General features: G+C 31.4%; 1 protein-coding gene across 1 annotated transcript in view; it reads right to left on the minus strand.

Annotated features, from left to right (window-relative positions):
- The window catches only part of LOC108909930 (glutamate receptor ionotropic, kainate 2-like), a 49,515-nt gene extending 31,496 nt beyond the window's left edge, over positions 1-18,019 (minus strand). Inside the window, exons 1-8 of the mRNA XM_018714408.2 lie at positions 17,938-18,019; positions 15,061-15,216; positions 13,495-13,864; positions 9,287-9,428; positions 8,519-8,743; positions 3,386-3,538; positions 1,501-1,742; positions 252-471 (exon numbers count right to left, since the gene is read on the minus strand). Coding sequence (XP_018569924.1) covers positions 252-471; positions 1,501-1,742; positions 3,386-3,538; positions 8,519-8,743; positions 9,287-9,428; positions 13,495-13,864; positions 15,061-15,216; positions 17,938-18,019 — 1,590 coding nt within the window. The remainder of the gene's footprint in view (positions 1-251; positions 472-1,500; positions 1,743-3,385; positions 3,539-8,518; positions 8,744-9,286; positions 9,429-13,494; positions 13,865-15,060; positions 15,217-17,937) is intronic.
- Between the last annotated feature and the right edge of the window lie 538 nt (positions 18,020-18,557).

The following is an 18,557-nucleotide window of genomic DNA, read 5'->3' on the forward strand; positions in this document are numbered from 1 at the left end:
GTCTATTAAACACCCAGCCGCGTCATTAAATCTTGTACTTTACTGCCTAGTTAAACAAATAACTATTTCCACAGCAACGCTGCTAAAATCAGTACAGACTTGATGTTTATAATTTTTCAGTACATTAATAAAAATGATGACTTTCCTATAATGTGTCATGTGATGTCATAGCTCTTGAAACAGTAAACTTATAGAATTTTAAGTCAAATATTTATATATGTTAGCATAGTTTTACGTAACACGTTTTTTACCAGTTCCAATACTTCTTTGATAAGACCGTTCCACTTTTTCGTCTTGGAATCTCGGTTTCCATAATGACCATCGTCCACCAAGCGAAATGTATAGCTGCAATTCAAATTTTCAGGTTTGCATATTTCCTTCATCAGATCCATTGCGTATCCCTCAAAACGGTCATTACCCATAAGATTACCCTCGGGGTTGGGTCTCTTCATCAGATATGGGGGTCCTAATCTAAAAAAATGAGGTAGTTATATCTATTTTACAGTTGAAACACTTATCTTCAGTTAAAATCTGTTCATTCAAATTCATTTATGTATTCCTGAGATATAACAAAATAGCAGAGGGCCATTTCTATAAACTTATTTTCAAAAAATATCTGCCATCAGAGTTACATGATGAAAGGGAATGAAAATTGTACTTAATTATTTTCCTTTATTGTACCTTTTTAAGTACTGAGAATATGCAATTAAAAAAAATGCCTTTTAAAAACTTGTCCCACTTAGAAACTCTTTTTTACAGTTTTCCACTAAATGTTTCATTTTTTAGTACTTATACTTATATATAGAATTCTTCTTCGACTTCACTCAACATCTGTTCTACCATTTGAGGAATACCTAATTGTTTGAGGATGACCATTTTCAGTTTTTCAAAACTTCCAATTTCAAGACGGTGATAACATATAAGCATAAATACAACTAGCTGCTAATGCATTGCTCTTAGCAAGCCATAAAATAGGTGCACGCGGTATATTTTACTATTTATGTAGTTTATCATTTTTAAGATCGTAAGTTATACGCGAAAACATCCTTTAGAAAAAGAAAAGAATGGTGTAAAATTAGATACTGAAGTGCATATCAATGTAAAACAAAAACTAATTTGTATACTAACTGTTTTTAATGTTTATTTATTTGTAATGTGCATATATTTTATTTTTTTAACTAGAAAAAGAAACATTTTGGTGATAAAAATGCAAAAAAAACACAAGAGTTCCTAAGTGAGCCTAATTTTTAATGACCTGAATTGCAAATTTGTAGATCCGTAGAAAGATTCAATGAAAAAATAATTATAATATTAATTACGATTTTCAACCGCCTTTCGAGAATCGCAGACGACTAAAAATATCGCTGTAGGATAACATAATGCAACACCATAAATTGCATTCTTCTATGTTTAAAAAGATAATAAAAACATAATTTTAACATATGTACTTTTTTTTGTTATTTAAAGTTTTGTGCAATATTAAAGAAACATCCTGTGTACCTGGATACTACTCTGAAGTTTTTGCCCTGGATTTCTTCCTTTACTTGCTTTTGCCGACATTCCGAACATATGGCAAAGTGAACTTTATCACCCGCCTCTGAATTCCAAACCGCTATGGTCCTGAATTTTTGCTTTGTAAGTTCTATCACCTCAAGTTCACAGTTTAGTCTTTGCCCCCAGCTGGTAAATTCTGTGATTGGTCCTGTGAGGGGTCGGAGTAGAACACCAGAATAAAATTTTTTCTGTAAAAAAAGTACGTTACGAGTCTATTGTTCAATGCTATAAAATAATTATCTTTCAATAAATGTCTTTTACTTTTTTATAACATATATTTCAGTTGAGAAAAAGAAATCCTCATAGTTTTCTTTTAAAAGAAATTTTAACAACGGCATACGTAGAATGGAACAAAAAAACAAATTACAGCGTAGGTACTATATTGAGCACGATACTGAATATATTCTCTGTTCAGCTCGCTGTTGGCATTCAAAATGAAACCAAATTAAAAATTGATTACTGCCTCCACATCCATATTGTTCGCTTAAACGAAACTGCCATTTTTTTTAAATTTATTTCGTTGTGGCAGTCAGTTGGTTTAATAATGCATAAAATTTGATGAGACACATTGATGTTTGATGGCAAATGTATGGATATATTCAGTTGGGTATGCATAGAGTTGCAGTCGAATGAGATTGATTTAGTCTGGCTGACCAATTTGGCCGAAATATGAATTTAAGCTGTTATCGGGGCGTTTCTGATAGATGTACAATATGGGTATATTTACTACTCTTTCTATTTTTGTCTACAGGGTTGTTGGTAGTGAATGTCACAACTACTTAACCTATAATAAAATCATAGACACAGTGGTCTTTTATAATGATATTGAACATTAATCAGGATGTTCCTGAATAAATTTGTTGACAAAAAATGATGGTGAAAGTTCCACTTTCGTTTATCTGAGTACACTGTATTCTAAATATGTTTCTACAATCTGTATAGTAAATTAATAAACGTATTTGAGACTGAAATGAAAAACAAATGTCACCTAGGTACATTTTAAAAATCTTGAAAAGCGTCATCTTTCTTGACCGTTTGACGTCAAGCACCTAGCTCGCGAAACAACATCTGCTAAATATTACGCCCCATTTATCAGCGTCTTCCAGGCTGCTTTACGGCCGTCCCGGGTGTAGCCGGGCGTAATCCTGATGTTCAAATATTCATTAAAATAGAAACAAACACGTTTTACTGCTGTTTAAGGAGAAATTTAGTTTTGACAACCAGCTCGGTACCAGAGAGGAGTAATAAAACATACTTTGTCGCGACCTTAGATTTCCATAGTAAAGTTTTATGGTAAAGTAATATGTTCGTCTTGGTCTCGCCCTTAATCCTGCCGCTTTTACAGAAACAACATTTTTATAGGCCAAAAGGTCACAGAATAAATATGTGAATAGTCCAAATCCGTCAAGGCATTAGAAAGAGATATAAATGAAAATTTGTAAATCAGGTGTGATCAGGTCAAAACATACAAAAATAAAAACTTCTATGAAACTGAATTTGATTCACCCTGTCTGCTTACACAGGGTGAATCACAATTTATTCAAAAAACCCTATAAGGGTATATGCACTATTAAATATATTATCGAAATTACGATAAATAACAAAGCGGCGTTCACAGGAAATGTATTTAACTACAATTTTTTCTTAATTGAGATACTAATTAACATTTATTAACTGAGTTCGCTAAAATAAAATTGCTGTGCCAAAATTATACTCATTAATTGCCTAATTGCCTCTTATACTGTTTATGTTGCAGTCACTTCTCTTATTTCTATATTCAAGTACCTTTCATTTATCGTGAACTACTAAACACATGTGTATTGTAGATTACCTCCTTTATGGCGTTGGAAATGCGGAGACCATGCCACGAAATATTGAATTCTTCATAGCTCACTGGAGTCAATACCAATTCCTCTTTGGCGTCCTGTTCACCAAATACCGTGAGGAATAAATTTAGGGCATCATAGAGCAGCGCCGACTTGACCTGAAACCACAATAAGAATCTTAATAAAAAACATTTTTTACTCGTATTCTGAATATATTATTGTTCTATGCGGATTGTTTTGTTTCAAGTACTATCGCCAAAATAGGAAGACATTTTTCTTGTTATTTTTGGGAAGAAAAAAAAAACGTTTCTTTAGGGCATACTACTATATGAAAATTTTGAGTCACTAAAGTCACTTTTTTATGTTATAAACTGAAGATAATAAATAAATCCTTGGCATTGTTATAATCATTAGATTTTGTATTATAACTTTTATTACTCTGCTTCAAACTATGATTCCTGTAGTTAAAATAGCATTTTCCTGGAAAGGATTTCAGTCTCCAGTCACTATCCCGGATTTCAATCTAAAGCTCTACTCAGAGGGGCTGTGTCGTGGCATAGAGAATATAATTGTTAGGTTTCATAGTCTAATGTACCTGCTACACATATCCATACAAGTTGCAATGTTTAGAGAGCCATTTTGCTGTTCACAATATAATTTGAATTGAAGCAGTAATTTCAAATACAAAGACATCATTGTGATATATGGTATAAGTGCATAATTAAAACATACCTATACTAACATTTCTGGGCCTAGATACGTTAATAGGTTTGTAATTTAATAATTTCCCTTGAACAATATATAATTATATGTTTAGTTATACCTATGGATTGAATTTAAAAGAAAATCTTATGATCCCTCACTGTAAAAAAATCGGTAAATCCATTGAGTGAAATTATTGAGTACATTTTCACTCAATATTGAACATTTTGATAATTTTACTCATTTGTGTTAGTACTTTCATTCAAATATAGGTACCCGTTAAATAAATTCTGGTGCACTTGTAGGTAAATCAAAGTAAATGTCCTCATTATTGAGTGACACCACCCCGTTCTATGGTTGTCGTGCGTTGTCTTTGTCTATTCCCATCTCGTGGCGTAGTGTATGGTGTGTAGTACTGGACATTGTCCGTTAATCAGGTTATTTTGGTGAAAATTATGTATAAATGCAGTGGCGTCGCCCCCTTTGGGGATATCAAAGTACAAAATTACTCAATAATCATATTAGAGAAAAATTTAACTCTTAATTGGTTTTACATACTCAGGATATACTTAAAAGTCACTCACTTGATAGGAGAAACTCAGATTTCAGTAAAATTTACTCACTTCTGTTGTAATAGTTTCACTCATAAAATTTTAGTCGTACTCATATTAATAGAGTGAAAATTTCACTCAATCTGGTTTGGATAGGAATTGATACATTATTTATTATTAACTAAAATTGAATGAATTTGAGTGATTTTATTTTATAGTGTTCTATTAACTTTTTAATAATATTATTTAATAGGCAAATATATATAATATAAACAATTAATTTTGATATTTTATCTAAAAGCAATTTTCCAGTTAGTACATTCTTGTACTCATCTGTAGTCAAAATGAAAAAAATCCAGGTGTTTTTAACGAAATAACATAAAATATACATACCATTGAGTCGAAAGTTAAAAATAAGTTGAATTAAGTAAATTTGCCTCTATCGAAAGTTTAGTCTTCCCGACCAGGACGCCAATACTATGAGGGTTGCTTTCGCTGTACAGCAAGAATAAAACGCTCTCTCAACGGTAATAATAAAGTATTTTATTGAAAACTAAGTTGTATAGAAAAAGACATGTTAACGGGGTGAGTGTTCGTTGGAGAGTCCCTGTGTGTGAGTCGGTCGTAGGTATATCAGTACGCATCTGGTCGCCGGCGCCGTAGACCCTTCCTGGAAGGTTGGTGCGTCCGGCGGCGCTCTTGACGTAATACTTAAAAATGGGCCACTTGCGACATGTGTACCCACAACTAGTACTTGTGTGAAAATATTACATTTTAACATAGAACAAGTCACCTATGTTCTTGTTTTATGACGAAGGTAGGGATTCTTTTCTATATATTTCTGATATATTTTATTTATCTTATCTCGTTCATTTTCTATCAAATCTGATTAAATCTGTCATCAAATATTTGATTTATAAAATATAATTAATTCGTTTTAATATTGAGAAATATTTTTTCACGAACAAATATTTGAGATTATCGTCAAAAAGTTTAATAGCACTCATCCCAGATTTCTCTCATTGTCTAAATTGCGCCATTTATTAAATTTTAGTTCCTGAGATTATCCTTATTTGAGAAGCATTAAATTAGATGAATTCAATGAGAAACTGCTGTTCGCAATTTGCAGGGCCAGGAAAATCGAAATGAGTATGATAATTTGTTTTTTTTTTGCTAAATTATGTGTTAGTAAATAATAATTGTAAAATTACAAGCTGTTTTGCTTGAAAACGAAATATGCTTTGTTTCTATTGGAGTATAAATAGAATTTTTAATAACAATTGAACCAAATTGTTATATGAAAAAGTGATTACGAAAAATGTACAAAGAGAAACAATTTGAAAGGTTTATTGTCATGATAAAGTCAGAAACGAAGTTTTAAGGTTATCTGAAAAAAAATTGCTGGTAAGTATGTGCTCGGAATATTTATTTTTTCATTGAAACCTTCCTGTAAACAATTTATCCTTAGACTTCCTCTTAGTGGGAAGACCCGCGTGCTTAGCCCCGGTAGAACGTTTGCGAACCCCGTTAAATATTACCGATCGACCCGCATTTACAGCACCTAAGGGCTTATTACGGCCGAAACAATGATTTGTATTGGACCCTTTGTTTCGTCCCTCGATATAGGCGTGATTGATGGCGGCACTGTTCTGTCCGTTCGGAATCGTGACTCTAATCGACCGAAATTAACTTGGGACACCCGGACGATATATAACATACGTTATCCGGCTCGTTTTACTCAATAAAGTCGGCCGAATACGCGCCCTCAACCCTAATAATATTTTATTTTGTCACTTGGACTGGTAGTCCTAATCGTAGGATCGTTGACAGTGGCGTGGTTAATAAGCAACTATCCGTAAATTGTGCACAATATAAATACAAAAATACTATACCAATTACATTAGGTATAGAAAGCTTGATATGGTGGGCTATAGTAAATATATTAATACAATATCAAACACATAAACTGAAGCAATATAACGATGTGAGTGTGACTTTAATCTAGGTAAATTTTTTTATTTGCAGTATTCATTAAACTTGCGCCGTCCGCAAATAAAAGTTGATGTACACAATTTACGTTTGTTAAAAATGTTTTACAAAACATTCCCTGCTGAATTCGTACGCCGTAAAACCGACGTACATAAGTAATGCGTACTAAAAAGTGGAATATTTTACCGTTGAACAAAGAAAAGAGTTTTATGAAATTTGCTTTAAAGAGGGAATTCCCGTACATTCAGCTAAGTGGAACCCAAAGCATGAAAAGGATAATAATTCTGCAATTTAGAGCCTACATCAGAAAGTTTTTAAGCGGGCGATGGTATAAAGCAATGGTTTATGATACCGCATAAAGGCTGAACCAAAAACTAAAGTAATTTAAAAAATATTGCTAAAATAAGACATACTACTTTATCTACAAAGTGTTCTTCTATTTCGCAAGTATGAAGTTATACAAATATATTATTAAATTTCGGAAGCACAACATTATTATATTTAATTTTTTTTATAGCATTAATAAATTCAACAAGAAACTGAAGGCAATAGATTTGTTTCAGTGTATTGGACAATATTTCAGTAGTAGGTATCAATTTTAGTTACATTGTACAATTTAGAGACTGGTTTGTATTTAAATAATTAGAATAACAAATTCTCATTATATTAAAACACGTAACATTATACATAATTCTAAGGTCAACTGTGCTGTGGTAAAATAACCTGAAATAGAGAAGAAAAATAGTGCACGCTTCGTATGAAAAATTTAATTCCACGTTTTATTTTACCAGAGACATCCAGCAAGACACCAGTCCACATAGATTACAAGTAGACAGCTATGTTAAAACAAATAATACAAAAGTGCTGTGGGGGACTTTAAAGAATGTTATTCCTCACAATATTTTTATTTGTGTGTTGCAATGAAATTCGTTTGCTGTCTAGTTTGCGCTAGTTTTAAAATATACTAAATACGTCGACGGACTCTTAAAAATGACAATCAACTATTTATCACACTTAGTTTTGTTTATCATAATAAAATAAAAGGGTAAATTGTAGTCCTTTTTTAGAATATATATATTTTTTTACATAAGTGACAATTGTGAAATAAAAATAAAATATAATATAACTAAATTATTGAAAAATTAAGTAAATTGCGTAAAATATTTTAATCAATTTTTAATAACATTTGATATATTTGGGGAAAAAATGTGACATTTAGATATTCAAATCAAATCCAATATTTAAAAGTGTTGGAGTCACTAGAACTCAAATAAAAATAGTTTTTAGGTGAGAATTTCTTTGTTTCGACGGTTCTAATGTTTGAAGTAAATTAGGGATTAGAAACTAACACAAATGGAAGTTAGCTTTGTGTAATTAGGGACTTATCCCACATTAATTTTGTGACAAGGATCTAAGGGTGAGTAAATACCCTAAAATTTGGGGAAAACTACCGGCAAAACATACTAGGAAGTTTGCTGTGAAAACAGGAATACGACGATAAGGACGACAGAAGTTTTAAAGCATCTGTAACCCAGCTAAATGCAATGGTTGCCAGTGCAACAATTTTTCACAAATATTACTGGCGTCTAATTATATATAAGTGGTTTGTATTATCACTTAATAAATATCAAATTAAAAACTAAGTATGAGAAAATATTGCTAAATAATTATTAAATTTAAGTAATATTTGGGAGAGGGTCAGTCAATTCTTAAATTACATGGTCAGAATAGAGCATGAACAGAGAGAAAAAGTTACTCCCTAACCATGTGGAACAAAAAGCTTTCACTGCATATTTTCAATATAATTTTGTGAGAATTGGTGAGATGTAAGCATATTATAACCTAACTGACATCTAACAGTGTGTAATTAAAACATCCCGGCACACGTATACTCACCCTAACTGCTTCTGCCTTGATAGCAGGGTAAGGATATCGAATACGGAATCTATCTAATTCCTTCTGAATAACGGGGCTTCGTACCGTGTCCAGTATACTATAATTCAATAACATGTTCCATTCTACCACTGTACCGGTGATATGGCTTGTAGTATTTATCAGTCGGAAGCTTGTTATATTGCTTTTAATGTCTTTGAAGCTGGACCAGTCCAACGTATGCGTGTCCTGGAACAAATGTAATTTGAAAGATAATGATAATAAATCGTATTTCTGAATTTAAGATCGCTTTCAAAATTAGCTATTAAGTATAACACATGCTGTAAACAAATTCACAATCAAGTTTTTGGCGGAGGAGCTGGTTTATTCCGTTTTCTTTGCTTTTTGTCACTTTTGAGAGTAACATTGTATTTAAAATTGTACTTGTTGTTATCGGTATGGTCAACTATGTGGCTGGCTTATTTTAAATTATTAAAAAAATTACATATCAGAAATGGTTTGTTGTTCAAATAACATTGACTGTGTATTTCTTGTTGGAAAAAACATGGAACAGAATTGATTTCTTTTGAGAAAACTTATGCAATACTTACAGAAACATTTAAAAATATAATATTTAGCAAAAGCAACTAAAACATGTCAACACTCAACGAATATCAAAATATCGAAAAATATATATTCATGCACGTGGGTCATAATATATGCCTTCTGAACAAGTTTAATTTTGCAGAAACAAATGTATTTGGTATGTTTCCTAAACTCATAAAAACTTACCAAGTTCGTCAGTATATAGCTGTGATATTCTGATAACAATTTATGTTCTCTGGCTTCTCCTAAAATATCCAATATATGGTCTGTCTTGCAGTCGAGGATGAAATTTAGTACTCCTGTGTTTTTAATTTCTTTCAACACTGACCTGAAAGATAAACCTATTATTTATTTCTGTATATACCTACATATAAAACAAGAGGCCATCAATACAACATTATTATGATACATCCACTAATTCCATTATTTTCATAAGAAAAAAAAATAGTTATTTATTTCCAAGCCATTGACACAGAAAATTCATAAAAAGTTATCAAAGCACCAATTAAAAAAGATTGGGGTATCTAAATTTGTAACGTGTGGAGTGGACTGTATTTTTTAGTATATATTTATTTATCAAGGTAATGAATACATATAACATAAAAACAAATTGACAGTTTTTTAATAATAATAAATGACAGCTCGTATCTTAACCAGAGAACACTGTTGATATAGTGTTCTCTGTCATAACTATGGAAATGATACTAATTGACTGGCAACTGAGATCTAAAACCATCCCATAATCACACAGAGTCGCGTCGGGTATAGTTGGAACAAAATATCAGTTTAATTTATTTTTCAATTTTTTTTTTTAGGAATTTATAATATCCTGTGCAGATTTTAAAGGAACTGAAATACTTGTTGAAATGTTACATAATTCCCTATTCCTATCATCTAGCAAAGTTATGTTTGACGAAAAATGCACACTATTAAAATACTTGGCCAAACCATTTGCTGTTGATTGAGGATTCTCATATGTTAATAATCTATCAAAGTCCCAGGAAAGCTAAAGTAAACTTGTTTAGTACGAATGAATAACCAAAGTTTTGTTGGATCTGATTGGATGCTATTTTCCGTACGTTGAAGAAAATTTTTATAAGCTTTTGAGACTTGATATTTCCACGACGACACTTACTGATAAAAATATAATTCAAAATGGCATAAAAAGTGATACAAACTTCACCCAAAATATTGGAGTTGTACACAGCAGACCAATAGTAAACCAATGATGAAGATTTTTGGAGGTGTACAATATTTTTCTCAATTATTTTTTTAAATATATATTCATTGTCCTATTTTGAGGTAATACATTTAACTGCTAAAAGTAATTCTTTAGTAAAATTACAGTTTCGTATAATTAAAGAAGCTTTTTAATTATTTTTAATTAATTCAATTTTTATTGTTAAAAATAACGCTGACAACTGTCACATATTCATCAAGGTTTAATAGATAAATAACATCCCAGCAAAGGAAACACAATTTTTCAGCGTAATTCTATGCATAGAGCTTAGATTGAGCCCCAACTTCAGCATCTCGCTGCTACTTAAAAATTCAGCTCAGCTCCGGTATTGTCCGCATGTTGGCCGAAGTTAACTGACGTTTCTTGTCTGCTGGCAATTCGAGCCGGCTTCTAATTAATTTACATTATATATCATTTAATTTGGCTTCAACAGTACGGCCCGTACTATAGCGGCGCAAATTGGCAGTAGAACAAAAACAGTTCATCGGATGTAAGTAAATTTATCGCCTCATAAATCATCAGAAAAGTTAATGGAAGGTATGGAACGTTGTACGTTTTATGTAAATTAATAAATAGTTTCGACAACGCTTAAATCGCGGAAGTTTAAGAATGAAACATATTTGATTAAAAAACTTTTTAACAAATTTTAAATGAGAAAAGCATAGAGTGAACTTTCATAGATAAAAATATCTTCGATCAGAAATATATTTATTTGTGCATGTAATACGAGAATATAACAAATGTCTTCAAAAATTATGTATTTTTCTGTAGATGTCTCAATTAAAACTCATGTCGTTATTTGCTCTGGAAGGGAAAAAGGAGGGAAGTTTTGTAAACAGTTTGATAGAGTTGCAAAAAGCTTCAATTTTCCTCTATAACGGTTACTACCAACACTAGGACATAGATGGCGCTGGCCAAAACATTATTCGATCCTAGAAATAATTTTGTAGGTTACATTGTTCTTGAAAACTTAAATTTCGAGATATTTTTAATTCAATATCTTTTAATTAAGGAAAATGCTTTGCTTTTTATTAAAATCAATTGCCGATTGGTAGTCAGTATTAACTGATTTATGGTACATCAAGTATATCAAATAAAACAGTTAAGGAAAATATTAGATCGCCATTGGAATCACCCTGTATACTGTTTATACATACTCTGAAATAAATACAAAGACATTTTTACATTAGATTTCACATATCTTTTATTTTTGATTTGATTGTTTCATTAACAAAACATGCTTGTCAATTTGAATATATAAATTAAATTAAACAAATTACCTATTCACTAAAATAGACAAATTGAAGTACCTACTTTATTATTAAAATTGTAATAAATATTCGAAATGATTCATTTCGAACAACATACACATATTAAACTGTTTAATAAGTTCATCGTTAGTAGGATCAACTCTATTTAGGGATTTATTTTATTCAATTTGTGTTTTGAAACAGAGAAGCGTATTTCGTTAATGAAACAATAAAATGTCGTTTGATAAATATGAATGTGAAATGTAATGTAAGAACGTATTTATATTTATTTCAAACAGTGTATTTATTAGAAAAGGGTTGACCCCCATGACGTTTTTTATGACTATTTTTAAATTAAAATAAATATTTTTTAATTAAAGGCCGGGCGCTTTTTTCAATTCATCTTTTCTGATTTATTTTTTTGTATTTGCCCGTTTTTTTTCAATGTAGGATTTTTGGTTAGGCAAAATTAATTTTTTCATAAAAATGATCTTTTGGTGAACGTTTTTTTTAAATTAATATTTGAATTCTTCACATATTGAACTTAAAATAGAAATCTATTATATTTGCAGAAAAAATGAATACCGCAAAAATTGTGGAATTGGAACCCTTTCATATGCACTAGGTTTTCAAGATTGAAAAAATGTTTTGACACAACAACGTCATCTATGTGCCAGTAGTGGTACTATCAGTTACAGTGCAGAATAGAAGCTATTTGGCAGGTCTGCCAAACAAAACTAAAATATAATTTTTTCGAAAACTACCATTAAAAGTTAATTTTTACGTGATATTTATTAGGTGTCAAAACAACAGTTTTTTGTCTACAGAACGTAAAATGATATAAAGTGAATTATATATGATAGAATAGTTGACCAGTTTATTTGTTTTAACAAAATCATAAATTACAACAATCATTAATAAGCAATTTAATTATCAATCAATGTAACAGGTAATCAATAATGTGCAGTGTTTTAAAGATACTGATCCACAACAATACAATTACAACATAATATCTATGAATAATTAATTTGACCACTGAAAAATCTTGAACAATCAATCAATTCTATATTGTATTTTTTATCCCTTTATTCTGAATAAAATATTGACAAGGATATATCCTTGTGAACTGTAATTAAGGAAATAAAATATAAGCTCTGGATAAATAAATTACCCAATATTTAAATTCATACCCATTTGCAAAAATTCCTCAGCGGGGAAAGATTTAAAATTTCACTTCCACATTCTTTCCCTGGGTCTACCACAACTAGGTAATAAATTTTTCTTATCGTAAATCACTCGACAAAGTCCAAGGGTTCTACGAGGTTCTTCTATATTTAAAGCCCGTTTTAAAACAATCTGTGTTACAAGACTTTTTCGTCTAGAGTGCTTTGTACGGACAATATTGAGGAAATAACGCTTTTCGGGAAGCGTGTGTTCATTTCGGGAACTAAAATCTGCCGTAATAAATAAGTAACACAGCAAACTTCGAAAAGGAAATACACAGGATGTCTCAGAATCAATGGAATGAAAAGTAATTGTGAATTTGATACTTCAGAATATCATCAGATTGCCACAACTTGCTGTTACCAGTATTCATATCAGGTATCAAATAAAATAATGTAATGATGAAGTTCATTAGCGTTGTTTCCTTTTGTTGTTATAGTTATTTATTTACTCCTACTTCTGTAGTTATTATTTAATGTAAGACATCACTAGGTATTTTTATACTTTTTGCAGGCTGTTGTACCAGATATAAGGCGTAGTTTATAAAACCAATGGCAGTTACAGCTTCATCTTAATGCTTATAATATGCATTTTCATGTAATTTTTTTTACAATACCTTATTTTTCCTCAAATAAGCAATTTATGTTTAAAGGTCTATAAAAGACGTAAACATAACCAACCTGTGATTATCGCTGGGTCCCAGCTTTCTGAAAGATATAGCAGGATCCTTCGGCTTCCGCTGCTTTAGGGCCTCCTGGAGCCTGAGGAGTCCCTCGTCGTCCTCGTAGATCACAGTGAAGGTACTCCAAGCGTTTATGTTCAACAGAGTCGCTAACGCTTTGGAGAGGGTCTGCGGACTGGGGTACAAGTTGAAAATCTGAATAGACTCGTCGGGTGGCAGCCTGCCGGAATATGAGGACAATTTGGGATTCCAGAACGTCTGAAATTGTGGAATTTGCAGGGTGGTAGACACTGATTGAATTATTTCATTAATCTCAGGTGACTCGGGCCCAAATATTGCCGCTATGCCTTTCTTCATTAAATCGCTCACTGAAAATTGTAAAACAATGATTAATTCGCCGTCACTCAGGCTTGTCGGGATTATGAAGTTCCCTCTGCTCTTTAACATGTAGCGAGGGTGGAATATTAATGCGCGAATATCCAGACATGAACGCTTCAATTCCTGTTTTGTTACAATTACTACTAATATAGAGGATATGCATCGGATCAACCGATACTGTTTAGTATAGTTTCGAGGAAAAAGGACAACAAATTTGTACTTTTACACTCAGTGCGAATTGAGAATATTTTCAACCCCTCAAGATATGATAAGAGCACAGTGAGTGCAAAAGTGCGAATAATTCCAAAATGACGCTTCAGAATAATATACACTATTCAGATGAACTAAATAGTACTCGTATATTCTTTTTATTATATCAGTCAGCAAGCATTACAAGCTTTGGCAGAAAAGACCAAGTAGAGCTTAAACTCTACAGCAGAGTTGAATTATTACAACTACGTGTGTAATAGACTCCATTTTTACACTTTGCTCAGATAAAGGGCAATCTAGGATGATGCTGCATTCCAACTTCTTATGCAGGACGAGAAATTAAAGGGGAATTTTTGCGACAGACTTATGAAATATCGCTCATTCTCGGAAAACGTCAAGGGGAGCGCATTTACAGGATTATTTTCGTCCTGGAAAATACGAGTGAACGTCGGAGTCTAGATTAAATTTCTGGATGCGAAATGCACATATATAGGAAATAAAGTCTTTATATTTCACTCTAATCCTAAAATACGATTTGCTATTATATGGATAGGAACTGATATGAAGTATCTATGGAAAAAGTTATTAAGTTCTTCATTTCGACAATGTTAAAAGTTAGGCTAACATTTAAAACGGGAACAAATTGTTCTCTTGACCCAGGAATTATAAAAAGTGATTCAAAATAAAAAAAAATCTATTTTTTTTGAGTTGATCTTGTATAGGCCCGTTACACTTTTTTTTTAAATAAATCTGGTTCATTCTTTACTATTGTTGGCAATTGATATCGGAAGATAGGTACATTGCCAAGTTCAATTTGGCACGCCATGTCTATTTTTTAGTATATTTTCTTACTAAGCAAATACGAGTAGATAACGAAATGTGCAAAACGCGGTCTCTCACCTTTTACTAATAACATAAACAAATATATTTGCGAACTTGTACTTTTTTTTGTTAAAAAAGTTTATTTTACACTCACCTAATTCTTCTATGTTAAGAATATCTTTTCTATGAGCCTCGTATATGTATGGCTTAAGAAAATAGTTAGTCATTTGAACTAAATTGACCCTACGCATTGCACTAGCAATGGCCACAGTCGACACCTCAAAATGGTCGTCATCATCGACGAAAATTGCTAAAACAAAAGAGAATTATTATAATACCAATACGGCAGTGTTTTGCTCCTGCTTTCATAAAAACGCAACATATAGGGTGTTTCATGAAGAAGGGCACAAACTTTAACAGCACATTTCTGTTGTAAAAAACGTGCAAAATAGTTTTAAGTAGTATTGATCCTGAATTTATGCGGGAATTAGAGAGTGAATGGATGTAAGACTCGTATAGTGAAAATTCGTCCCGATTCAGAACTCTGGTAAAAATGTCTAAGTAAGTAAAGTATTAGTAGCAGAAGCTTTCATTGCAAATGTGCCAGGCAAGTTAAAGTTTATATAAACCGTTTTTGCTCATTTCTAATCGGGTCTGTATTCTCCCTGCGGTGACACCCACATTTCTTCTCATTCACATTTTTATTTCATGAAAACTTGTTGACTATATAATAAAGAATGTTTCACCGAAAAAATCTAGACAGTATGTGCCAATTGGCAACAAACAGCAGAAAACTAAAATCTTATAAAAAGAAAAAATTCTTAGAACTGATTATTCTTTATTAAATCAGAACGCATTAGTCTGGAATACCCTTACCACCATCTCCAACTTGTTTATAACACAGTGTTCCGGAAATGCACTTAACTATAACTGAAAGTATAGAGAGAGAAAAGTTCTGTTATCTTCTTCTAGCCGGTCTGGATAATGACAGTTATTAACAATTAAAACAAAACACAATATTTCAGAGCTGTCGCTTATAAATAAAAGAACACAATCCCGGTTAGGAGATTAAATTTTAAATAGCTAAAATTGCAGCAGCGAAATATGCAAACTTTTAACAACCATGAATTTCTAGAAAGCAATTAAAATTATGTTTGTTGAGAGCTCGGCGGGATACAGTCTTATGGAAACTTATTCTGGAAATTCACTGGTTCCGGTAATGGGAAGTAATTAATAAATAAGGACCCTTTATAAGTTTATAATTAAAAATTGTTTCTCATTATTATTTATTCCAAGTCAAGTAATATTCTTCCTTTAATTGAATAGGTGCAAAGAAATGCGTGATCTGTGGAGGAAAGATAAATGCTTTTTCATGATAATGTCTATATAATTTTAGGTTATCATAATTCTTTAGTTTTCATTGACAAAACGTGTGTTATTTACTGTTTAACTTTTACTTTTAAGTGTCTTTTTAGGAAATTTATATTCCTAATTACTGGCCCAAGGTCTATGTCAGACACCCTCAGAAATATGTAATGGTGATATTTTATTTTAATTTCAACATGTATTTCGCAAACGTAGCAAACTACAACGCATATTACTATAGAACTTTTTGCTTTAAACAATTTATTGCTGGCATCATCTGGTAATATTTCCCAAAAAATATGAACCAACCGGCATTGCTATGCAAATGCAAACCCAAGCATGTCATTCAATTTACGGCTAATTTATAATATTCATACATTCATTTTAATTGCCAGGAATTAATACTCAATTTATTTTTAAATTATGAGTACGAGAAAATTATGAATTCACAACGCATAAGAGATTTTCAATTTATTTTCAGTTTTTAGCACCTAAAGTAATTTATGACAATGCGTGTAATTGGTGTTGTACTAGCAATTGTGTGAAATTCGGTGATTTTAAATCAATTAGTGCAAATAATGTGGCAATTATTTAATGCTGTCAAACCACCTCGTACTGTAACATTCTATGAAATTCCATTTGATTAAATTTTAAATTCGAGAAAATTTGATTATGCAAAACAGTCCCTTATCGATTCTTTAAGCTCTGGCGTGCCGTGGATTTGTTTCATTTTTCAGAACTGTCACAAGGGACCCTAAATAAATAAAAGTTAATAAATATGAGGATGTGTATAATCCATCAAGTTGTTTCTATATACTTAATCTGCATAAAGTATGATATAAATTAATTTTTAGAAATTTTTGACTTGAAATTTAAGAAATTCTATAAATATATTGAAGAAACACAAAAAGAAGTAGTTGCTGCTGATGTTTGCTGGACTAGACAGTAACAACACAATATCAGACTATAGCAAAATTACATTTCAAGTGTGTAATAAAAAAATGTTGCGTGACGTCAACAGCTACCTTGTTTTTATAAGAAACCTTAGAAATATAAATAAAAAAGCTTTTTCACTGATATCGTTTTCCTCAAAGAGTCGTAAACTCCTTTGGGAATATTTCCTACTCATATTTGCCAGTAAAATGCTTGTCTTATTTCCAAGGATTTTGTCTGTTGTTGAAACAAGAATGAGAACCTTATTTTAGTAAATACCTGAATATTTACCAGGAATACTTAAACCGCTGTCAAAATAAAATAATATTTTATATTTGACCCAAAAGATTTTAATAGCGCCTCAAAATAAAATTTAAAATAAAAAAACCATTGCTACGTATTTACATAAAAAATATTAGTATTTATTTTTGTGCATAAATAATTGAAATATATGGAATACATTTGTAATAAGCCTGTAATATTTGATTCTTATTTGTTTATTAACAATTAATACACCTATAAATATTTATTATAAAATTCATGTTTTATTGCGATTTAAAAGTAAGTTAAAAAAGAATTAATATACGTATATTTTCATCCGTATTGTGATCAAGATGCTGAAATTACGATTTGGCACACAAAAACAGAAAAACTACATCATCTTCAACACAAAAATTGTAATGTTTCAATAAAATCTTTAGCAGGTACGTTACGATCACTATATAGGACATACCAACGGGTATAACTTTTTTGGACTCCGCACTAGGAAGGACCAGAATCACTGGCAACAAAATTAGCAGCCAAATCATTGCCATTTCGAATAACCAGTATTAACAACACATATCTATACATTTATAAACACTTTAACTAACATTGTTTTAATCAATACTTCAAGATACTACTTCCGGACTAGAACACATAAAGAAAAGATCTAATAAAGATAACGAGCAAAAAGATCTAGTAAACATAATTCGTGTGTTTATTCGTTAGAAATATTTACATTTACACCGGACGCGGTTTCTGAGGCGTCGCGACGCGAAGCGTAGACTGTCTCATTCCTCTCATAACTGGCCATCACTGGGGCTATTTTTAAACGTCGTATTTTGGTTTATTGTTGGGCATAATTAATTGGAGTTCGAAAACACAGTTTACTGAGAGCTGGTGGTTCCATTTGATCTAAATAGTCGCTACTAAATATATGATGCTTTTATTCAAGCGATAAAATTAAAACTGTTTTTAAATTGGCACGGAAATGTTATGTAGATTTTAATTTCAGCCTAGCCATTATTTAAAAACAACACGTTTTGTTTTACAAAGGAAACAAAAATATACACAATAAAGTGAAATCTATCT

The sequence above is a fragment of the Anoplophora glabripennis genome, unplaced genomic scaffold (genome assembly GCF_000390285.2).
Source record: "Anoplophora glabripennis isolate ALB-LARVAE unplaced genomic scaffold, Agla_2.0 scaffold27, whole genome shotgun sequence".
Taxonomy (NCBI): domain Eukaryota; kingdom Metazoa; phylum Arthropoda; class Insecta; order Coleoptera; family Cerambycidae; genus Anoplophora; species Anoplophora glabripennis.